Source organism: Eschscholzia californica, unplaced genomic scaffold, assembly GCF_041429995.1.
Source record: "Eschscholzia californica isolate CP2 unplaced genomic scaffold, dmEscCali1.0.p SCAF_3, whole genome shotgun sequence".
Classification (NCBI taxonomy): domain Eukaryota; kingdom Viridiplantae; phylum Streptophyta; class Magnoliopsida; order Ranunculales; family Papaveraceae; genus Eschscholzia; species Eschscholzia californica.
In genome coordinates, this window is record NW_028238420.1 from 59862912 (window position 1) to 59888412 (window position 25501).

At 35.5% G+C, this 25501-nt stretch overlaps 2 protein-coding genes and 2 pseudogenes across 2 annotated transcripts; 1 reads left to right on the forward strand and 3 right to left on the reverse strand.

Moving 5' to 3' along the window:
• Positions 1 to 5907: 5907 nt before the first annotated feature.
• LOC147552633 (dehydration-responsive element-binding protein 1D pseudogene) lies at positions 5908 to 6549 on the reverse strand (annotated as a pseudogene).
• Positions 6550 to 11185: 4636 nt separating this feature from the next.
• LOC147552634 (dehydration-responsive element-binding protein 1B pseudogene) lies at positions 11186 to 11962 on the reverse strand (annotated as a pseudogene).
• Positions 11963 to 12597: 635 nt separating this feature from the next.
• Positions 12598 to 16886, forward strand: LOC147552635 (uncharacterized). The gene is made up of 2 exons (XM_086668648.1): positions 12598 to 13907; positions 14840 to 16886. Exons 1-2 carry the CDS (start codon positions 12598 to 12600, stop codon positions 16884 to 16886), a joined length of 3357 nt encoding a protein of 1118 aa, XP_086524774.1.
• A 4965-nt stretch (positions 16887 to 21851) lies between these two features.
• On the reverse strand, positions 21852 to 22922 carry LOC147552636 (dehydration-responsive element-binding protein 1B-like). The gene has a single exon (XM_086668886.1). It carries the CDS (start codon positions 22818 to 22820, stop codon positions 22119 to 22121), a length of 702 nt encoding a protein of 233 aa, XP_086525012.1. The 5' UTR covers positions 22821 to 22922; the 3' UTR covers positions 21852 to 22118.
• Positions 22923 to 25501: the final 2579 nt, after the last annotated feature.

Here is a 25501-nt window from a genome sequence, read left to right on the forward strand (position 1 = left end):
TGGATTCTCAATCGATATAAGATTGTTGGTATTAGGTGAGATTTTTTCATAAAATGAAAAAGTAAATGTTTGATTTGTTAAGATTTTATAAGATTCTTATCCTCAAGTTTGGCAACCCATACTATTTCAGTGTGTCATTCCATTTCTTCGAGTATGTTTCCAAGTGTGACTACTGTAGAATGTAATGCCATTAACAGACGAAATACAAAGACTCATGATAACTTAGGAAGTCCTTGAATGCAAGATTGATTCAAGTGACTTATTAAGTTATCTTCAAAAATAAGGGATCAATCATGGAAAAATATCAACATGTATGTTTACTCAAAAATAGGCTGCACCCAAAAGTTGAGAGGGTCCATGTCCCGCCTTTGTCAAAGGGTAGTTCGGTCCCTGATTTAAATCGATTTGTTTAATAAAATATCTTCATTTTAACGATACTACGATCATATTCCAATAGACCCACTCAACTTTAATAATTGAATCGAGGTTAAGTTTGTCATTACCACTAGAATTTGTGGCTAAGAACTCGTAATTATGTGCCAAATATAACATGGCCCATTTACGAGTACCAGACTGTTAAGTGGAGACTTCCTGACTCACCTTTATTAAAAGACAATTATTTTTAAAATTTAACTACTATGAAGGCCGCTATTTTACGAATGTTTCAGTAAATCACAAATTAAGTTACGATCTTTTTACGTTTAACATTTGGCATACGGCAATATCAATGCAAAAAAAAAAAAAAAATTGCCTGCAAAATAATAAACACATAATTGTGGTCTGGCTGCTCAAACACCAGTTCACCCTTGTATGTCTCCTAGAGTTCTAATCATATGTAACACAGACAATCTCTTTCAAACACAACTGTTCAAAAATGCCAAGATGACCTTCGTCTTCGTTTGAAAGCTCAAGATATATGTACCCACGAAACATAACTGCTCAAAAACGCCAAAATGACCTTCCTCTTCGTTTGAAAGCTCAAGATACTTGTAAAACCCGTGGGTACGTGCCAATATAACCGAGCACCTCGCGAACCTTGACAAGCATCAAAGGCAACCTGAGGAGCCCATGTGGGCACCCAGATAAGGCTAACTCTCGCGTCATTGGACAAAGCTATCGGGCTCCATTTAAAATACGGTGGGAACCAGGACTTTAATGTCAAAAACAAGACTAAGTCCACACAAATTCCCTTCACATAGAGAGAACTTTTCGGGCTGGGTAGTGTTGTAGCATGATTAGTTCATTCCTCCTAAATGAAAGACAAAAGTTCGCAAAAGATGAAGAACATAAAGTGTCGACTTAGATACGTTGATAAATCATAACTAAGTTTACCGTGCGTGTAAATTAAATATACAACTTACATTGTAGTTTGATTTTCTTTCATTTATTAATTTTAAAATTATACATAAAATTTACATTGTATTTTGTTAAGTTTGTAGCTCTATCTAAAATCTAATGCCTGAAATAGATTACATCCTTTCTAGAAACAACAAGCGAAAATTTATAGACTAGCCTGTAATCATCTCAAGCATAATTATAAGAAAAAACTTGTAATAATGATTCTTTTTGGTCGATGTAGTTGTAGATAGGGTGTATAGGGAGAAAAACTACACAAAATTGGGATTCCTTCTAGAGATGACCAAGTCAATAACCCTTGACTAGTTATTATGTGGCGTCAAATTGTCTCAGAGAATAACTCCATAAAGAGACATCAATGTTGCTTTCCACGTCATCCCCATTGAACCCTCTGAGTGGTGGTGGAGATAACAACAATCCTTCTGCCATGTCAGCAAGAAATCCTCCCATTCCATACTCCTTCTTCTTCATCCATATAAAACACTTTCTCCAACGAGTTCTCCACTGAATTCACCACCCAACTATTCTCCTCCATTAATTCTTGAATGGGTAATCGCCAAACGGAGAAGATACAGGGATTCCCCAGAAATTAGAGACAGTTGATGGGTGGGTACTCAATTGATTTTGATGATGGTTTCTTGAGTCATGCAAGAGAGTGAGTTTATGTGAGTTGTAAGTTTTGAAGTAGCGTGAGAGAGTGAGGGTCTGAGGGAGTTGCTGGTTTTATAAGGTTAGAAGTGGAAGGCCCGTTTTATCTATTTAAAGAATGAAAATATCTTTTTAAGAGGAAAGGCTATGGAAAAAGACCTTTATTTCTAATTCTAGCCAAGAGTTTTAACACGTGGAGGTGGGGCTATATTTGTCACTTGTTGTAGTCATCTTTTTGTATGGTCTTTAATTAAGGGAATTCGTTTCCTCTCTCTACTAGTCTCCCTTGTATTTCACATCTGCTGTGGTTGTGGGAAAAAAAATAATTTGGGGGATTTAGTTTTTTAGAGAATTCGTATTTTTCTATACATTCTCGGGACATATTTTATATTAGTCGAAACTTGATCAAATATTTTGCTCCCTAATCTTCATCTTCTTTATTACTTTCACTACCACAACTTCACATTACCATCATCCCGACCACTATTGCCACCTCTTCTCTTTCCTCTCTCGTTGCTTTCGTTTTCTCTGTTATTTTTTTTCTCTCTCTCTCTCGCGCGCTTATTGACTATCTTTCTATCGTTCTCACTCTAGATCTCTATCTCGTTCATTGTAGATTACTCTCATTATCTCTCTCGCTGTAGACATGGTCACGAAATAATTTGTAGTCACGAAATAGTCATGATCACAAAACATTTTGTGGACACGAAATGTTGCGTGGCCACGAAAGCCTCAAGGAGGGTCTCACCAGAAACCCTCCTTGATGTCACGTTCCGACGCAGGGAACACTTCCTGTTGTCAGAACGGTATCCGTGTGAGAGAGGAAGTGAAACAATGAGAGGTCGATTGACAAACAGTGAGAGATCGAGAGAGAAACATTACGATATTGAGAGAGAAACAGTAAGAGATCGAGAGACACAGATAGTGAGAGCAACAGATAGAATGATGGCCAATGAGAAATCAAGAGAGACTAAGAGAAGAAGAGGGAAAGAATTAGAGAATAAGAGAGAGAGTGTGGGAGATAGTGGGAGAGAGATAGGGAGAGAAAAGATGAAAATTAAGGAGCAATGTTTGATCAAGTCAATTTTTCGGACTAAAAAAATATGCCCATGATTCAATATTTATTGACTAAATTTTATGTTCCGGAGGATTTTCTTTATTCCCCAAAGCCGCGGCCTTTCACGTATAACAAGTTTGTTTCGGTTTCTTCTTCTTGTATCCATTCTTATTTTCTATTAGGTTTCATATTTTTGTTCTCGTTATGTTTCGTTTTTCTTAATTTAATCAACATGGTTGTTTGAAGAAATTCCAATGTTTTTTTTTGTTTATCAATCTTCATATTTAGTTTTTGAAACTTTAGGTCTTATTTTTATTGGGTTAAATATGTGATTTGCACCTTTACATATACTTTTTTAACTTAAAGTATCTTTTTTTCGATTTTTAATGGATTCTTAATCGATATTAATTTGTTAGCTAGAGATTATAGTTTAAAAAGAAAAAGTAAAGGTTTCATTTACTTTTCCCTTTTTCTTCTCATAAACTTCTGGTTTTTCAACTTACATTGTTTTTCACAACTATATTCTTTTCGGGCGACAATAATTATTATTTTGTATGTATGAAAGATGTGTTGATTTCAACAATATGCTATTTATTTTCGTGACGAATCTATCTATATGATTTTGAAAAAGGAAGTTGGCGCCGTGTCTAAACCGGAACTTGATTGGGACATTGCCTTACGTCTCAAATATCACATCAATCAGGTGGTATTCGAATATTGTGCATAGCAAAACAGAACTTAGTCATAGTACTCACATAGTTATAAATGATATTTTTAGTGAAAAACCCACAAGATGAGCCGAAATAAGAATTAGGTCCACTCAAAAATAATATTGTAAAAAAAAAAACTCATTTTGTTACATTTTTTTTTTAAATGTTGACAACATATATAATGATGTTGCTAACAAGACAGTCTTATTTTTCTCATAATCTCATTTTTACCCTTCTATGTTGACAACATATATAAATATGTTGTTATAAATTGTTGACGACATATATAATTTTGTTGTTACAAACTGTTGACAACATATGTAATAACGTTCTAACTTATTATAAAATGTTGACGACATATATAATTGTCTTGACTTGTTACAAAATGTTGATAACATATATAATTATGTTGTTAACAACATATATAGTACATGAAAAAAAATATTATTTGTCTGTTAATGAGTTCGTCAAATAAAAAAAATAATATGCATAACATTTTCATTTTTGCAAAAGACAAACTGAAAAATGCATGAGTCTAAATGTTTATGTCGGAAGCAAAAACAAAAAATGCGGAAACGATTTCTTTCTTCACGTGATAAATCGAAAAATTCTTTAGTCAGAATGTTAGTGTCGGTCTGTGTTTGTCAAATGCAAAAGATAAAATGCAAAACATTTTTGCAAACCAATTTTTGAGCTAAAACAAGTTTATTCAGAAATGTACAAATTTGTTAGGAAATGTACACAATTGTTGAGAGCAAACTCAGATTTGTTCAGAAATTTTCATAAATATTTTTACGTTGATTTTGAGGTAAGTTGTACTTTTACAAATTTTACAAAATGAATTTTTTTCAAATATTACTTCAAATTGGGTCTGGTTTCCTATTATTCCCAAATTTTAGACCTTAGAATTATGGGATAGCTTTAAAGTTGTAATGTTAGTATTTTTAGTTCTTTTATTAAAATATCTTCATTTTGACTGTGTTAGAAAAACGTCCCAATAGGCCCACTTAACCTTAATAATTGAATCCTCGTTTTGTCCTTGGCATTGCTATGTGTGGCTGGAAATTCGTAGCTATGTGTCAAATTGTACCAGGGCCTATATTCGACAAGGGGGTATCATGTGGACAAAGAATTTTGACTTAATTTGTAATTTACTTCGAGTCATTTTCGTGAAAAGTTTAACTACGATCAAGATTGTTAATTTACTAGATTAAGTCAAAAAACCACAAATTAAGTCCAGATATTTTTACGTTTAACATTTCTCACCACAGAACGTAAACAAAAATATTTGCATGCAAAATATATGTAAAACAACACTGATCACCCTCTTACACTTAGCTCACCCTCGTACGTCTCATAAAGTCCTATTTATATGTCACGCAGACAATCTCTCTAAAACAACACTGTTAAAAAACGCCAACATGACCTTCTCCTTCGTTTAGAAACTCCAAATAAATGTAAAACCCATGTGTGCCAACGGAGAAGCCCCCAAACCTGGATATTCATGAAAGGCAACCGAGAGACTCCGGTTTGGGCCGATGTGAGCACTAGAAAGGCGAATGCTACGTCATTGGATAAACCTCGGGCTCCATTCCGATTACATCTTAAGAACCAAACCTTTGATGTCAAAAACAAGAGGAAGCCCACACGAATTCCCTATTTCCCGTCCCATAGAGAGAACTATTTGGACATGTTGTTTTAGTATGAGTTCATTCCTCCTAAATGAAAGACACAAATTCGCGTCAGTTAAAGAATATAAAATGTCGATTTGCCCGCATTGATAAATTACAACTAAGTTAACCTCCCTACGAAATAAATATACAACACCGATTGTAGTTTGATTTTCTTTCATTTATTAAAAAATCATGCATGAAATACACTTAATATAGATCACAACTTTTTTAGAATTAAGTAATGAAACTTTTTAAGTTCAACAAAGAAAAAACTAATGAAATTTTAAAGACTACTATACAATCATCGTACCTATAATGACAAAAAAAATTGTAATAATGATTTTTTAAGCAAAGATAGATAGAGCTACACAAAATTAGGAAGTCCTTCCAGATAAAATTAGGGAAGGATCTAGCCATAACCAAGTCAAGAACCCTTGACTAGTTATTATGTGGAGTCCATTCGTCAAATAGAATAACTCCATAAAGAGACATCAATGTTGCTTTCCACGTCATCCCAATTGAACCCTCCGAGTGGAGGTGGTGATAACAGCAGTCCTTCTGCCATGTCAGCAAGAAATCCTGGCATTCCAAACTCTGCTTCTTCATCCATATAAAACACTTTCTCCGACGTGTTACCTGACTTGTTCTCCGACGAGTTCTCCACTGGATTCACCACAGAACTACTATTCTCCTCCATTAATTCCGGCTGATGTAAAGATCTAGCTGCTTCCCCTGCTGCTCTTTGAATATCCTTAGCATCCAACGATTTTGGAGTGGGTATTCGCCAAACAGAATCGGCGAAATTAAGACAAGCTGATTTTCCCCTAAGTGCAATTACAGCAACATCATGAGCACGAGCAGCCATTTCAGGTGTGGGAAAAGTTCCAAGCCAAATTCTTGATTTTTTATCTCTAACTTCACTTACCCATTTTCCATTCTTCTTCAGTCTTACTCCTCTGTAAATTGGGTGGCGGGTTTCTTTAAATTTGATCCTACCCGCGGGTCGTTTTGGTTTATTAGAAGCTAATAATACAATTTCTTCATCGGCAAATGTATTTCCACTAAAATTACAACTTGAATCTGATAACGGAGAAGATAAATCCATTGCTCGGAAATCAGATATCGGAGACAGTTGATGGATGGGTACTTAATTGATTTTGATGTTGATGGTTTTTTCTGCTTTCTTGAGTCAGGGAAGAGAGTGAGTTTTTTTTTCTCTCTCTCTCTCTAGAATTGTGAGTTTTGAAGTGGTTCTCTTTAGAGTGAGGGAGTTGCCCCTTTTATAAGGTTAAAAGGGGAAGGCGCGTTTTAACTATTTAAGGAAAGAAGATATCTTGCAGGGGGAAAAAGGCTATTGAAAAAGACGTTTGTATGTCTAATTCTAGCCAAGTGTTTTAACACGTTGGAGGGTGGGGTTATGCTTGTCCCTACCAAGTGACCTATTTGAGTTTTAACACGTTGGAAGGTGGGGCTGTGTTTGTCCCTAATAGGGACCTATCTGAGTTTTGACACGTTGGAGGTGGGGTAAGTTTTGTCCCAATAGTGACCTATTTGAGTTTTGACACGTTGGAGGTGGGGTAAGTTTGTCCCAATAGTGACCTATTTGAGTTTTGACACGTTGGAAGGTGGGGTTATGTTTGTCCCGATTAGTGACCTTTTTGGTATTTCATTTAATTTTACGTGGCACGCCCATCATTTGAATCTCCCAAGAAGACTGGCTTTTTGGTTTGTTCTAGTATAGGGGAACCACAAGCTTCCATTTATTTTATAATTTTACTTTTCTTCCCGTAAGATTTTGCCCTACCTTTACAAATTGTGGGGATTAAACTGAAGGAGCTAAGATTTGAAAAACTGTATAGAAACCATATGATGAAATGAAGGTTAATTCTGGTATATGTCAATACCAAACCAGTACTACCGTCACTTTTAAGGGGTCTAAAGCAAACTTATCGACGATACTCTTGTACTTTAAGCTGAAAAAAATATAAAAGTTGTCACTTTTTAATAAAATTTATAGTTGGTAAAATTAGTTAGAAGACAAAGACTACTTAAAATACCGCTCTTCTGTATTTTTCGATGCAAATTCACTGATCACATTTAAAATGTCAACATTCTCAACTAACTCATGTTCAATAGATAACAAAACTAATCCATTTAACCGCTTGTGATTGAACCAAATCTTGATCTAATTCTTTTTTTTCGGAGTCACATAAATATTTTTGGAGTTGTGCCAGTCTAATAAGGTAATTACAAAATTATATACTAATCAACAAAAATATTTTGACTTACTAGAAATAACATAAGAATTTAAACATAAACAATAAATAAAAACAAAGAAAATTAAAGAAACAAGAAACTTGCCTTTATGTAATTGTGTAATAACTTGCAGAGAATGAAATAAAAATGTGAGATTGTAGTTTGAAGAGAAATTATAAAACAGGGTACTGGTATTGGATATTGGTCGATATCCACAGGGGTATTGGTATTGGATATTGGTCGATATATATATATATATATTTTTTTTTTAAATTGAAAGGAGTGATATATAAGTATTGTGTTGATAAAATAATGCAAATGTCCCTAATTGTTCTCGAACTCATGACTTGGTCGATATCAACAGGACTACACATACAACTCTGATTGTTGACATAGTTTATAGGAACCTCTAAAGGTAACCTTCGTTTTCCTTTACTCAGTTCTGCCTTTTGTGGACTTTGGATTGCCCCAAGTCTAGGTTTTTCAAGATCAACAGGATTTTGGCCCAACCCGTGGGAGCGAAGAGACAAAATAGGCTCAAGTAAAAAAGTAAGGGGTCCATATAGACGCTTCCAGTCACTGAACAAATAACCTCACATAACACTATAAATTGTACTAGCTTTGGTTGCATCTTAAAATTTAAATAGAATCACGTTATTGATTTTTTTTGAGAAATCGACTACAATCTACGTTAGTCGTTACAAGGCACTGATATATCATGATGATGTGATGAACACGATAACCGCCTAATTTAAACTATAATGAAAGAGGCCTAAAGCTCGACAACATGAAAGAGGCCTAAAGTCCAACAACATGAAAGAGGCTTAAAGCCTAACAAAATTATTATATTGTTTACTTGTCATTGCCTAAATTATATGGGATAAATCTTGATGTCAAACTGCTTCCACTGAGACTCGATCCCACGACCTCATAGGCTTAAGAAGGGTGTCCAAAAGCTGCACCAAAGAGTGGTGCCAGAACCACCTTGTTGAATTATGATGAACAAAAACTATACAAAATTCCAACTAGATTGACCAAAATTTGGTCCTCTGATTTACATTCAATTTCCAGGCCAGAGAAATTTTTATTTATGCTTTCTTATGAATGTTGTGTTGCTTTCAGCAATATGCTATTTATTTTCGTGATGAATCCGTCTGCATGATTTCGAAAAAAGAAACAAGTTGGCGTCATGTTTCTAGCAGCGGTTGCTTGGACCCTTGTTTTACATCTTAAATATCACATTAATCGTGACGGTATATGTGCATAGCAAAACATAAATTAGCCATGGGAGTTTCATACCTATAAATAAGGAGCTCTTTAAAGTTGTATTGTAATTATTTTAATTCTTTTAATAAAATATCTTCATTTTGGCTGTGCTACAAAAAACATCGCAATGGACCCAGTTTTTTTTGTTTTTTTGTTGAAAGCTCAATAGGTCCACTTAACCTTAATAATTGAATCCTGTTTTTGTCCTTACAATTGCAGTGGGTGGTTGAAAATTTGTAGCACTCTGTCAAATTATAGGAGGGCCCATATACCACAACGGGAGTATCACGCGAAAAAAGAATTTTGATTTAATTTGTGACTTGCTAACTCACTTTTATTTGAAGTCATTTTTTTGATAAAGGTTAACTACGATTAGGACTATTATTTTATTAGATTAAGTCAGCAAACAACAAATTAAGTCAGTATCTATATAATAAAACAGAAGGGAAAACGATAATTGAGACAAACATCCTTATTTTTAATTATGCATATTGTCTAGAAGCCCTTCTCAAAATTTAAAATATAGTCCTTCGTAGAAATAAAGTTACCTATTTAAAAAACAATAATCATTTCCTTGTTAGAAATAAAAATCCTCTTTTAATAAAGGATATTGTCTAAAAGCTCTTCTCAGAATTTAAAACATAGTCTTTTTTAGAAATAAAGTTACCTATTTAAAAATCATTTCCTTCTTAGAAATAAAAATTCTAATTTAAGAAAAAAAAGAAACAAAATAAATTTCAATAGTTAAAAAAAGAAATTAAAATATCTCTTACTCAATAAAATAATAACTAACTTAATAGAAAAGAAACAAAAAAATAATAACTAATAAAAATCTCTCTCTCTCTCTCAATAAAATATAACAATAAATTTCGTAACATTTGATTGATACAAGTGTCCGCGTCCTAGGGCACGGGGTATACCCTAGTCTATATAATAAAACAGAAGGGAAAATGATGACTGAGACAAACATCCTTATTCAAATATGTATATTGATCGGAGACCCTTCAAAATTTATTATATAGTCCAGAAGTCCTTCTCAAAATTTAAAATATAGTCTTTCATAGAAATAAAATTACCTATTTAAAAAACAATAATCGTTTCCTTATTAGAAATAAAATAACTAATTTAAGAAAAAAGAAATAAAATAAACTTCAAGGGTTGAAAAAAGAAATTAAAAATCTCTCTCTTTTAATAAAATAATAACTATTTAAGAGAAAAGAAACAAAAAAAATAATACAGTAACTAATAAAAATCTCGCTTTCAATAAAATATAAAAAAAAATCGTAACATTTGATTGATACAAGTGTTCGTGCCCTAGGGCACGGGATATACCTTAGTATTTTTACATTTAACATCTCCACAAGACAATATGAACAAAAAATATTTGCCTCAAAATAATAAACATAGTTTTGCGGGCTGGCTACTCAAACACTTAGTTCACCCTCCTACATCCCATAAAGTTCTAATTATATGTCACTGGGACAATCTCTCCAAGACAACACTGTTAAAAAACGCCAAGATGACCTTCCTCTTCGTTTAGAAACTCAAAATATATGTAAAACTCTTGTGTGCCAATATAACCGAGAAGACCCGAACCTGGATAAGCATCAAAGGCAACCTGGAGACTTTGTCTTGAGCCCATGTGGGGACTTGATAAGGCGAATGCTACGTCTTACAAACTACACTTTGATGTCAAAAACAAGAGGAAACCCACACGAATTCCCTTAACGTAGAGAGAACTGTTTGGACAGATTGTTTTAGTACGAGTTCATCCCTCTAAAATGAAAGACACGAAGTCACGTAAGTTAAAGAATAAAAAATGTCGATTTGAATAGGTTGATAAATCACAACTAAGTTAACCTCCTCATGAAATAAATATATAACTCACATTGTAGTTCAATATTCTTTCATTCATTAAAAAATCATGCATGAAATATACATTTTATTTGATTATATGTATAGCTCTATCTAAATTCTAATACTTAATATAGATTACAAATTTTTTAGAATCAACTAATGAAATTTTAAAGACTAGTAAATAATCATCGTACCTATAATGACAAAAAGAACCTGTAATAGTGATTTTTTAAGCAGATATAGATAGAGAGGAAAAACTAAACAAAATTAGGAAGTCCTTCCAGATAAAATTAGGGATAAGGATCCAGCCATAACCAAGTCAAGAAACCTTGACTAGCTATTATATATGTGGCGTCAAATCGTCAAATAGAATAACTCCATAAAGAGACATCAATGTTGCTTTCCACGTCATCCCAATTGAACCCTTTGAGTGGAGGTGGAGATAACAACAATCCTTCTGCCAAGTCAGCAAGGAATCCTGGCATTCCAAACTCTGCTTCTTCATCCATATAAAACACTTTCTCCGACGTGTTACCTGACTTGTTCTCCGACGAGTTCTCCACTGGATTCACCACAGAACTACTATTCTCCTCCATTAATTCCGGCTGATGTAAAGCTCTAGCTGCTTCCCCTGCTGCTCTTTGAATATCTTTAGCATCCAGCGATTTTGGAGTGGGTATTCGCCAAACGGAATCGGCGAAATTAAGACAAGCTGATCTTCCCCTAAGTGCAATTACAGCAACATCATGAGCACGGGCAGCCATTTCAGGTGTGGGAAAAGTACCAAGCCAAATTCTTGATTTCTTATCTCTAACTTCACTTACCCATTTTCCATTCTTCTTTAGTCTTACTCCTCTGTAAATTGGGTGGCGGGTTTCTTTAAATTTGATCCTACCCGCGGGTCGTTTTGGTTTATTAGAAGCTAATAATACAATTTCTTCATCGGCAAATGTATTTCCACTAAAATTACAACTTGAATCAGACATCGGAGAAGATACATCCATTACCCGGAAATCAGAGACAGTTGATGGGTAGGTACTTAATTGATTTTGATATTGATGGTGGTTACTGGAAATATTCTTACTGGTTTCTTGAGTCATGCAAGAGAGTTCAGTTTCTGTGAGTTTTTCTCTGTCTCTCTCTCTAGAATTATGAGTTTTGAAGTGGATTTTAGAGAGTGAGGGAGTTGCCTCTTTTATAGAGTTAAAAGTGGAAGGCGCGTTTTAACTACTTAAACAAGAAGGAAAATATCTGGGATGGGGAAAAAGGCTGTCGAAAAAGACGTTTGTATTTCTATTTCTGGCCAAGTGTTTTAACACGTTGGAAGGTGGGGTTATGTTTGTCAGCAATAGTGACCTATTAAGTTTTAACACGTTGGAAGGTGGGGTTATGTTTGTCTCTGATAGTGATTCTTTTTGGTATTTCATTTAATTCTACGTGGCACGCCCATCATTTGAATCTCTCAAGAAGACTGCCTTTTTGGTTTGTTGTGGAATAGGGGAACTAACTCTTTTCCATCTGTTAGAGAGATCTGATCCTACAAATTAGGAATCAGTTAAACTAGTCCAACGATTGTTATTTTTGAATTTTGAATTATTGTTTGGTTTATGTAATCTATACAATTGACTAAGTCTTGTAACTACCAAAAAGTTTAATCAATATAAATCACTCTGAATCCCTCAAGAAAGGATACAGAGAATCAAACTTTCACATGGTATCACGAGCTTAGGCTTTTCTTCTCGACTTCGAACTCTCTTTCTCGTCTCTGACTTCAATGGCTTCAGTATCTAACTCCTCCACCTCCACCACAACACCTTACCATTACCCTAGCCTCACAAATCTAGTTCCATTAGTTTCAATAAAGCTTGATAATACTAATTTCCTTACTTGGAAAAAGCAGGTTGTACCCATCATGAAATCTCAGGATTTGTTTAGCTATGTTGAACCATCTTCTACCCCACCTCCCTCTTTGATTCGTAATCCAGAAACTGATCTCGACGTCCCTAATCCGGCCTTTCTACAGTGGACTAGGATAGATCAAACTTTGATAAGTTGGCTTCACACCACCCTCTCTCCATCGATCTTATGCCAGACTCCAGACTTCCAAACTTCTAAAGACTTGTTTACCTACTTACAAGATACCTTTAGTGCTCAGAATACTGCTCGGAAATCTCAACTCATCCTCCAGCTTCAAACCATTCAGAAGAACAACTTATCAATGGCTGAATATATTGGTAAGATAAAAGAAATCTCCGATGCCATTTCTGCGTCTCATGCTCCTGTTCCGGATATAGAGCTAGTTTTACATACCCTTAGAGGTCTAGGTAATGAGTATTTAGCCTTTGTTACTGCCATAGAGACTAGAGAAAATCTGCCTTCCTTTAGTCAATTACAACCCTTCCTTTATACACAAGAAATGAAAATCAACCAACAACAATCCCTTTCCAATGCATCTGTTTCTGCTGCCTTAGTGGCAAAATCAACTCAACCCAGTCAATCTAAGTACTCAAACCAAAAACCTCAATCTCGTCAACCTTATGTGCCGAGAGGTGGATACCGAGGAGGACGTACTGACTCAAGAGGCCGAGGAAGAGGTCGTTCAATCTATCAAAACCAGTTAGGTACATATCATAATCGCTCTTCACCGAACCAGAACTCCATTCTTGGCAGCCCAAATCAGCAAGTTATTTGTCAAATCTGTGGGCGTCCAGGGCACACAGCCTACTATTGTTATCATCGAGATGATCATTCATACCAACCAAATGATGTCCCTCAATCTTTCGCTGCGTACCAACCAAGTGAGATCTCGGCTGATCCAAATTACTATGCCGACTCGGGAGCCTCCAACCACATGACAAACGATGCTTCGAATATGATTAACCGAGGTCCATATCATGGACATGATCAAGTCTCAATTGGTAATGGTACCCTTCTTCCAGTAACTAACATTGGTGATGTAAAACTTGGTTCTCCCTCTTCATCACTTATGTTAAAGAATGTGTTTCATGTGCCTACTATATCCAAAAATTTATTGTCTGTTTCTCAACTAACCGATGATCTTGATTGCTTTGTTCTATTTGACCGGTATCATTTCTATGTGCAGGACCGACGCACGGGGAAGCTGGTCCTTCAAGGTCTTAAAAAAGGGGGACTCTATCAGTGTTCGGGAAAGGCATTTCGTGATTTCAATAAAACTGTTAGGTCTTTAAATTCTTGCTACTTAGGTACTAAAATAAAAAGCAATGTCTGGCATATGCGCCTAGGGCATCCTCATGCTCGTTGTTTCAATCAACTTTTATCTAATAAATTTATTTCAATTCCAGATGAATCAATTTCAAAGAACATATGTGAAAGTTGTGTGTTATCTAAGCACCACCGTCTTCCCTATTTAAGTTCTAAAAATTATTCAACAGTTCCTCTTTCTATCATTCATTCGGATCTATGGGGTCCTTCTCCGGTTGCATCTTCACTTGGTTATCGCTACTTTTTGCTCTTCGTCGATGAAAATACTCGTTTTTCTTGGCTATATTTTCTAAAAGAAAAATCTGAAACATTTCACTGCTTTAAACTCTTTAAATCCTTTGTTGAAAATCGTTTTCAACGAAAAATTCAAATATTTCAAAGTGATGGTGGGGGTGAATATTCGTCTCATTCTTTTAGTACTTTTCTTTCCGAATGTGGAATTTCACATCAGTTTTCATGTCCCCACACCCCACAACAAAACGGGATGGCTGAAAGAAAAATTCGACATATTGTCGAAACTGGATTAGCTTTACTACATCAAAGTCACCTCCCGAAATCATTTTGGCTGATGCGTTTCAAACGGCAACATATTTGATAAATAGATTGCCATCTCCAATTTTGAAAAATCAGACCCCATTTTCTTTATTATTTGACCAACAACCAAATTATGAATTTTTGAAAGTATTCGGTTGTCGTTGTTACCCACTTTTGACTCCATATCGGAAAAACAAGTTGGAATATAAAAGTTATCCTTGTGTTTTTGTTGGATACAGTGATATCCATAAAGGCTACAAGTGTTTTGATCCGAAAACACGTCGTACTTTTATTTCAAGAGATGTGCTTTTTGACGAAAGTTTATTCCCGTATGCTTTACCATCGATGCATGATGTCTCTAAAGAAATCAAGGTTGATGATGCACCCAAATGGATCTTCCTAGATTTTAATCACTCAACCCAACAACAGAATCAATTATCAATGCCCTCATCGTCATCTTTGCCTTCTTCTTCTCCGACGTCTTCCTCTCCGACGTCTTCTTCTTCCGATAATTCGTCTTCAGCTCAAGATAATGTCATTCCCGTCACTGCTGGACCTCCTGAAAACCAGACCGTGATAGTCCCAACTCCTCCCTCGTCGGTTCGGCCAACACATCAAATGACGACCCGTTCAAAGCAAGGTATATCTAAACCTAAGGTTATTACTTCTTTGCTTGCATCTAACCACAATATTTCTACTGCTTTTCTTTCGACTGTTCCACCTTTGCCAATGGAACCAAGCTGTTTTACAGAGGCCAGCAAACATCCTAAGTGGTTGGCAGCAATGAGAGATGAGTTTAATGCTCTCTTGAGAAACAAGACATGGTCTTTAGTTCCTATGAAGAATGGAATGAATTTGATCGGCAACAAATGGGTATATAGAGTTAAAACAAAGAGTGATGGGAGTGTAGATCGTTTCAAAGCACGTTTAGTGGCGAAAGGTTATTCTCAGAAACATGGACTGGATTATGACGAAACCTTCTCTCCGGTTGTCAAACCAGTCACAATCCGCCTTATTTTGAGTGTTGCAATTTCATCAGGGTGGCAAATTAAACAACTAGACGTCAAAAATGCGTTCTTGCATGGTTTTCTTGATACCGAAGTTTATATGCAGCAACCAGTTGGTTTTGTGGATAAAAATTTTCCGACTCATGTTTGTCGTTTACATAAAGCAATTTATGGGCTTAAACAAGCTCCTCGTGCTTGGTTTACTCGATTTACATCATATCTCCAAGAATTGGGTTTTATTGGTTCCAAATCAGATACATCTCTATTCATCTATCAAACTCCTACTTCGATCACGATTTTGCTATTGTATGTGGACGATATACTTATTACCGGCTCAGATTCCAACATTTTATCTTCGATAATCTCAAAGTTGAATATGGAGTTCTCAATGACGAATTTGGGCGATGTACACAATTTTCTTGGAATGGAATTGAATAGGACAGAATCTGGTCTTTTTATTACTCAATCAAGGTACACATTGGACTTGATAAATAAAATTGATTTATTGTTATCCAAACCAGTATCGACACCGAGTTCATGCGGAAAGAAAATGTCCCAAAATGACGGAGAACCATTTACCGATGTTACACTCTATCGGTCCCTTGTTGGAGCACTGCAATATTTGTCTCTAACACGGCCTGATATCACCTATTCGGTAAATCAGGTTTGCCAATTTATGCAATCTCCGACTAGTATACATTTTAGTGCAGTCAAACGAATCTTACGGTACTTGAAAGGAACTCTTGGAAGAGGCTTATTTTATTCTTCAAACTCTGGTTTTAAGTTGAATGGTTTGGAAACTCATATTAATGGTTATTCGGATGCTGATTGGGCCGGCGACCCGGACACTAGAAGATCTGTGTCAGGCAGTTGTGTCTTCTTAGGAAATCATATGATTTCATGGACTTCTAAAAAGCAGCCAACAGTTTCAAGAAGTAGCACCGAGGCCGAGTATCGGGCAATGGCATTTGCTACTGCAGAAATTGTATGGATTCAACATTTGCTTAAAGATATTGGAGTTTTTCTAAAATTTCCGCCGACGATTTACTGTGACAACATTAGTGCCACATACATGGCTCATAATCCAATACTTCACTCTCGCACAAAACACATTGATCTAGATTATCATTTTGTACGAGAACGAGTAAATCGGGGGTCTTTACGTGTGGAATTTGTTTCAACTAAAGACCAAATCGCGGATATTTTCACCAAGGGACTGGTTAAGGCACGACACCAATTCCTATGCTCCAAGCTTTCACTTAAAGATCTGGTCGTTTAGCTTGAGGGGGGCTGTTAGAGAGATCTGATCCTACAAATTAGGAATCAGTTAAACTAGTCCAACGATTGTTATTTTTGAATTTTGAATTATTGTTTGGTTTATGTAATCTATACAATTGACTAAGTCTTGTAACTACCAAAAAGTTTAATCAATATAAATCACTCTGAATCCCTCAAGAAAGGATACAGAGAATCAAACTTTCACACCATCTCCCCAATAATTCTGGTTTTAAGTCTCCATTAGTCCGCTTTCAACAAGTTTTCTTTCTCGTCTAGTAAAACTTTCTTCTCTTTCTCTTTTAACCATTGAATAGTTTGTGGCAGTGTTATTGGGTTTTTGGTGGTGTCTTCAGTGGTGTCGGGTGGTAGTGGTGGTGGGATTTGGATGTGCTGGTGGTTTTGACATTGGTGTTCAGATCTGGTTGTGGTGGTGGTTTAGTGGTGGTGTTGGTGTTTGGATCTGGGTGAGTTTCGGTGGTGTTTAGTGGTGGTGGGGTTCGATATGGTGGTGGAGTGATTTGATTTTAATGGCAAGATGTGGTTGTGGTAATGTGATTAGTGGTGGTGTTGGTACTCGGATATGGTGGTGTTTATGGTAGTTTTAGTGGTGGTGGTGGCGGATTTGCGATCCAGTGAAGGTGGTGGTGATGATAGTGTGAAGAAATGAGTAAGAGTTTGTGTTCAATGGTGGTGGTGGTGGGTTCTGTGGTGTTTTGTGGAGGTGGTGTAGTCGGTGGTGTTTCGTGGTAGTGTTGTATGTGGTCTTTAGCGATGGTGGTGTTCTTAATGGTGTGTTCCGTGGCAGTGGTGGTGGTGCGGAGAAGGTAGAAGAGAGAGGCAATTTAGTATTTCAATATATTTAGTATAATAAAATTGGCGGTTCTTCAGTGATGGCGGCGACTTCCTGATAATGACGGTGGTGGTTCAACCGACTGGGGTATTTTAAGTCTTAGTTATATTTTTGTTGACCGTTAGGGTCTTTTCATTCTCGATCTTAAGGATCTTTTCATCTTTCGACCTTTAGGGTCTTTTCATTGAGTCTATGTCTGGTCAATTTCTTTCCCTTCATAAAGCACTTTACATTCGAAAGTTCTATGAACTTATCTTATGTAACTCTCATGTAGTTTTCAGAGAAATAACAATTATCATCCATGTAACTTTTTGATTATATCACTTATTAATGAAATATGGTTTCGCTTGGTTTCAGAAAAAAAAAAGAATAGAGGAACCACGAGCTTCCATCTGTTTTATAATTTTACCTTCAAGTAAGATTTTGCCCTCGCTTTACAAATTTTGGGAAGTAAATTTAGGGAGCTAAGTTTTGAAAACTGTGTAAGAGACTATATGATGACATGAAAAACACACATTAGAAGTAATTCTGGTATATATTAATAATAACAAACCAGTACCGCCTGACTTTCAGGGGGTCTAGGCAAACGTATCGACGAAACCCCTGCACTTTAAGTTGAAAAAGATGTAAAGTTGTCATTTTTTATAAAATTTATAGATGTTAAAATTAGATATGGAACAAAGATTACTTAAACACCTTTTTTTTTTTTACGCAAAATCACAAATCACAAATCACAATTGCAATGTCAACATTCTCAACTAACTCATATTCAATAGATAACAAACCTCATCCATTTGACTGTTTGTGATTTAACCAAATCTTGATCTATTTTTTTTTCGGAGTCACATGAATACTATTTTGGAGCCGTAACAATATAATGAGATGATAACGAAATTATATACTAATCAACATAAATATTTGAACTTACTAGAAGTAACAATAAGAATTTAAGCAGTCCATCACCCTTTGGTGTAGTGGTAGGACATTCTCTTAAGCCTATGAGGTTGTGGGAGCGAGTCTCGGTGGAAGCAGCTTATCACCAAGATTTATTCCATGTAATTTAGGCACTAAATAAAGTAAATGTTGTCGGATTTGAGGCTCTTTCTTGTCGGGCTTTAGGCCTCTTTCATTATTGGTTTAACTTAAGCGTACCGTGCTTATCACATTTTAATGATGTATCAATACCTTGTAACAAATTTATCTCTAAGTAATTGTGTAACATACCATTGTAGAGAATGAAATAGAAATTTGAGCTTGAAGTTTGAAGAGTAATTAGAAAAAAAATGATAAAAAAAGTATAAGAACTAGGTTTTCGCTGCGTCTTACGGACGCGACAGACCCCTCTTGTAGGGATATCTTAAACGATTTTCGTTGATTTACACTAATAACCTTCTGTTTTGAGTTAATTTATATGAAGCTATACCAGCCATTGGGTGTGATCTCTGTTAAACTCACAATAAAAATAGATGGTCAGACTTATCCCTTGGATAACTGACGGAGCAGTTTTAATATATAAGATATGTAATTAAGTTAAAGTGTTGAACTTCCTACTAATTAGGGTGTGTTTAACACTTTAACTTTAATTGGTTTCACTAAACTACATATTAAAACAATTTTAAATTAGAATTTGGATAAGCTTTGTTATTTCATGTCTACCTTTGTTCTTTAGTCACCCTTGTAAAAGAAAAATTTCTTAAAACATGATATAAATCACAAGAGTTGTATCTTAGACCTTAATTATTTGACCAACTACTCCACCAACTCTATAATCCAAACGAATATTTTAATATAATAATACTACCTATACATAAATGTAATATAGAAGCCCTATATAAATTGGAGGGCCCTTCCATGTATTCCACAGGTTGAAGAATGAGTGGAAGATTATTTCTTTCTCATTTAATTACATTTCTTTGTAAGTAGAAATATCTCATTTGTATACTTGTAATCATCAGAACTTTTATTTTGTTCTTTCAAATTTTGTAAACTTATCTTGTAAAAATCTATATATACTTGTTCAACATATCAATAAAACTACCTCTGATTCAATATTGTTTGTCTTGGAGTTATTATTTTCACCGATGAAGTCGCATATTCGTTATTGTATTTTCCTGTGCCAAATATTCATATTGTCATGTAGGCTATAGGTAGACATCTTTTGCACTTTTAGAGACAAAGTGACGTATGAAAAGCAGACGATAAACAAAGAAATGGAGAAGAATTACATTGCCGCTACCAAACGGTCATAGAACAAAGAAGAAAAATGGGTAGCAGAAGAAGTGCTTGAAACTGTCAATTTCGTTTTCCTTTGATTTTTGGAGAGTAGTGGGGGAAACGAAACTAACGGTAGACAACATAAAGAAGCTCTAATTTACAACAAATTTTAACCTCGACTCCCCTATTTATCGGGGGCGGCCCGTGACCAAGCCACCAAAGCGGTCGCTTTGGGCCCCAAATAATCAGGGGCCTCATGTGTTCCTATTTCGTATGTAACTTTCGAAAAACTAATTGTTCTTTAAACCATTTTCAAACATAATTTAAGGTGTAGCCTAGTAGTAAAGAGTTTAATCTTGGATAAAAGGTCAAGGGTTTAATTTCAATCATTTGCACTGTTTAAATTTTATTTAATTTTTTTTTTCTAATATCCATTGTATGGGCCCCAATTTTTTAATTCGCTTGGGGCCTTCAATATACTTGGGCCGGCCCTGCTATTTATATGCTTGTAAACTCAAAAAGACCATAAATGATCTTCACGGCCTGACCACCCATAACATTAAGTATGGGTCTATATTTGAGAGTCACATCTTTTTTGATTTTTTACGTTCTGTTTCATTTGTTTTATGAAAGAATAACAAATAATGACCATACCTTTTTTTGGTTCCTATTTGCTGTACAAGGTGGCACGAAATGCGTTCTCTATATAAATAGTAAGATGTAGTAAGAAACAAACTTGAATGATTTTCGAGCATGCAGAAGTGCAGCTATGCTTTAGATTGCTCCTGTCTGCAAAAATCCTCGATTGTCTGATTATTTGTTAGTGAGGGTGCCTCTAAAGGCACTCTTCGTTTTTCTTTACTTAGGTCGGTCCGCCTTAACTCTTGACACCTATCGTGGACTTTGGATTGGCCTAAGTCCTTGTTGTTCAAGCCCAACATGAATTTGGCCCAGCCTGTGACTTGCCTAGCCCGCGGGAGCGAAGAAAGAAAGCGGGCTTGAGTAAAAAAGGAGGGGCACCTATAAACGCTTCCAGACAGTGAACAAATACCTCATATAACACTAAAAATTCCACTAGCTTTGGTTGCATCTTCACACTTAACTAGAACCACCTTATTGAACCATAATGAACAAAAACTACTCACGATTTCAACTAGATTGACCAAAATTTGGTCGTCTAATTTACATTCATTTTCTTTGGCGGGACTCCATAAAGTTGATTTGTTACAAGCTCCAATATTAGTGAACGACGATTGGTTTTTTTTTTAGGTGCAAAATAATAGGGGTCGCATATGATAATATGAAAACTAGACAAAAAAAATTTGCCTCAGATATAATAAACAAGTCTTGTGGGTTGGCTACTCATATGCTCAGTTCATCCTTGTACGTCTCATAGATATAGTTCTAATCACTTTCACTAAAACAATATTGTTCAGAAATGCCAAGATGACCTTCCTCTACGATAAAACTCAAGATATATTCCAAACTCTGTGTGGCAATATAACCTAGCACCCTGGAAACCTTGACTCTGGGTCGGAGGCAACTCGAAGACTTCGGCTTCAGCCCATGTGGGCATCCAAGTAAGGCGAGCGCTTTCGTCACTCACTAGACAAACTCCGGGCTCCATCTAGATAACCTTTTTGGGAACGAGGGATTTGATGTAAAAGCCACGAGAAAATCCGGCCACGAGCCACAAAATTCTCTATGCATAGAGAACTTTTTGGGCTGATTGTTCTCATGATTTCATTACTCCAAAACGAAAGACACAAACTCGTGTTACTTTAAGAATGCAAATTGTCGACTTCGACTCCTTAATATATCACATATAATTTAACCCATTCACACGAAATAAATATACAACTAACATTATTGTTTGATTTTCAATTATTTGTTCTAATATTATGCATAAAATTCAAATTGTATTTGATTATGTTTGAAACAGTATGGAAAATCTAAAATAGATTACTGCTTCTTTTAGAATTATCATGTAAAAATTTATAGACTAGTATATAATCTTCATATCTATAATGACCAAAAGAAATTGTTATAATTATTTTTAGCCAATATAGATAGGGAGGAAAAACTACACAAAATTGGGATCCTGTCAAATAAAATTCAAGGATCCAACAATGACCAAGTCAACAACCCTCGACTATCGATTACGTGGCATCAAATAGAATAACTCCATAAAGAGACCTCAATGTTGCTTTCCACGTCATCCGAATTGAACCCTCTGAGTGGAGGTGGAGATAACAACAATCCTTCTGCCATGTCAGCAAGAAATCCTCCCATTCCATACTCTGCTTCTTCATCCATATAAAACACTTTTTCCGACCAGTTTTCCACTGAATTCACTGGTGAATTCACCATCGAACTACTCTCTTCCATTAATTCCGGCGGATGTAAAGCTTTAGCTGCTTCCGTCGCTGCTCTTCGAATATCTTTAGCATCCAACGATTCTGGAATGGGTAATCGCCAAACGGAATCGGCAAAATTAAGACAAGCTGATCTTCCCCTAAGGGCTATAACTGCAACATCATGAGCACGCGCAGCCATTTCTGGTGTGGGAAAAGTACCAAGCCAAATTCTTGTTTTTTTGTTTGGTTCTCTAACTTCACATACCCATTTACCATTATTCCTCTGTCTTACTCCTCTGTAAATTGGGTGGCGTGTCTCTTTAAATTTCATCCTACCCGCGGGTCGTTTTGGTTTATTAGAAGCTAATACTATTTCTTCGTCCGAAAATGTAGTTCTAGTAAAATTACAACTTGAATCCGATATAGGAGAAGATACATCGATTACCCGGAAATCGGAGACACTTGATGGGTTTGTATGTAGTTGACGTTGATGATGATTACTAAAAATCTCCATTGTGCTTTTTTGAGTTTAAGTAAGAGATTTAGTTCGTGATTTTCTTTGTCTCTGTAGAATAGTGAGTTTTGAAGTAGGGTTTTAGAGTGAGATAGAGAAGAGAGAGAGGGGGGAATTGGGTTTTTATAAGAAAGGGAACGCGCGTTTTAACAACTCCATTTAAACACGGAAAATATCCGTTAAGTGGACAGGTAACAGGTTGTTGAAAAAGACGTTATTTCTAAATCCAGCTAAGAGATTAAGGATGAACACGTGGATGTCAGATAATGTTTGTACGCATTTAATTAAATGAAGATTATGAAAAGGTCTCAAGTGAAGTACTTTATTGACTTAACTTTGAATTAATTAAGTAGTTAGTTACCTGGCGATCTTTGACCACCGATTATTTTGACATAACTTTGGGATGATACTATGCAAAATCGGATGACTTGATCTTTGTTATTGTTTACTAGTGGGTAATTTTAGAGGATATTCGTGTGAGATACGTACATCTAACTACCCTAAATTTAAAGAAAAACAATTTAATCTACCAAATTAAGTGACACTAGAAAGCAAAGATCGATTCAAATATGTAGCCCAAGCATATACATCGGCAAATAACCCTGCTCTTGGATGTGCTAAATCATTCCTAATATCAATGTGCTTCTCACTTCTTTACTAATTATTGCCCTTGGGTTCTAGCCTTCTAGGTTCATAAGGTAAGTTAGGCGGCTCTTTCCTAATGCAGATTATGATATGGAAACAACTGGTATCAAACTCCAATTTGTGAAAATAATTACTTTCTTATAAGATATCGTCTACGAGGGTGTAACCCGTGCTAATGGGGCACAGAAAGTTCTTTCGGATATATTGAGAATTAAACATACAATCTCTAACATTTATAGAGATAAACATAGACTAAACAATCAAAGTAACAAACGTTTAAAAGTACTCAAAATCAATTCATTAGTCCCCTTCTTGTTGCGGGGCACATTGGACCCTCTTGAAACGATTATGCATATCTTCATCCTCTTCATATGCCCAATGAGCTTGATACATAACGATCACCTATTCCTTGATAGTCACATCATGCATTATTGTTTTCTTTTATTGGTCCAACTCAAGGTCTATCATTTGAGTTACTGCCCTAGCAGAAAATTAGTCTCTAGTGTCTTGTATCGTTTCGGAGTAAAAGAACCAGGAAACTCCATGGTGCACTTTATGTATAGTTTTCCCTTCATGAATTCCTTCTAGTACATCAGCATTTCTCATCATATACATATTAGAAGCAATTGAACGCATATTAGAAGAATCTGGCCACATATTAGGACCTAAAATGTGTAGGTATTGTTAAACATTGAAATTACGAGTGCAAGGTTAGTAGAAATTTGTTACTATGGATATGGCCGTACGGGTGAGTCCGCGTAGGAGGTTGATGCTGAATGGTTAGGTTTGAGAGTGACCTGGTCTAATAAGACAAAAGAGAACTTTTAAGGTGTTAATGAAACACGACTCTTACACGCACTTCTTTTAAGTAGGTTAGTTGGTTGAAGAAAGGAAGAAGAGACAGAGAGAGAGAGTTTTGAAGGAGCAGAAAGGGAGCAATAAATTTCAGGACTATGGATTCTGCGCGTGGACCTCGCGTTATGGGTATAATGTGGGATTAATATTCAAAATTATGGTGGAAGTTGACAAGGCGCCTTTAGCGACCACAGGGGCTGGTTAAGGGGGATGTAGATCCGACCGACCAAATCATAAAAAAGCCATGTTAAATTGAAGTATTAAATTTTGATGATAAAGAAAATTTTTTTTTTTTCAAAGGATTAGATTTCTAAATGATTGTGGTCTGAGGTGTAAACCTGATACCATGTATGTGATGAATAAATTTGTATGTACACTATCACAACATTTGTTCGAATAAAGTATGACAAGGATATTCAACCTCTAACCTCACTTTGAATCAAAAGTGCTTATTAGATACTATTAGGTACTCTTTAATATTTATTTTTTGAATGATATAAATTGTTATATATTGTTTGTTATCAATTATTAAGTTTTTGTTTTTTTGAGTAAAACCATAATATAATACATAAGTGATAACGATCACAAAATTACATGTTAGATAATTCTTATTCCTCTGAGAACTACATGGGAGTTACATAAGTAAAGTTCACTTTAAGTTCACAATGTAAAGTGTCTCAAGAAGAAAAAAATTGACAAGACACCGACTCAAAGAAAAGACCCTAAAGATCGACAAAAGAGATCTTTAAGATTGAGAATGAAAAGACTCTAAAGGTCGACAAAATAAATTTTTATTACTAATAATATTGAAAATACTAATTTACATCCCTCTCGACTTCTATTGTTGTAGTAGATTGATCATCCTTGATAAAATCGCGGAGTGTTGAAGTAACGATAGATCGTCAGTAACTGCTCCCTTTGAAGTGGATGGTGATGTTTTCGCAAATTTTTGTCTACGGCATCATCGGTCCGTTTACCATCAAGCGAAGCAATCTGAGACTTCGATCTAACACCTCCTCCTCGATCTTTATACATATTCTATATCCCATTTTTTCTTTTATTCCTCTGCTTCAGTTTTAATTTATTCTTCCCAACATATATAAATGAAACTAATACTAACCTTAATCTCTGATAAAATTAGGGGAAACTGAAAGGAAAAAGAATTACACAGCGAATGAAAA

What these genes read in the sequence shown, in the direction of transcription:
- LOC147552635 (XM_086668648.1), top strand. Translation starts at nt 12,598, where the DNA reads ATGGCTTCAGTATCTAACTCCTCCACCTCCACCACAACACCTTACCAT. An exon ending in TGCTTTGTTCTATTTGACCG is followed by an intron (nt 13,908 to 14,839) that starts GTATCATTTCTA and finishes TGTTGGATACAG; the next exon opens with TGATATCCATAAAGGCTACA.
- LOC147552636 (XM_086668886.1), bottom strand. Translation starts at nt 22,820, where the DNA reads ATGGAGATTTTTAGTAATCATCATCAACGTCAACTACATACAAACCCA.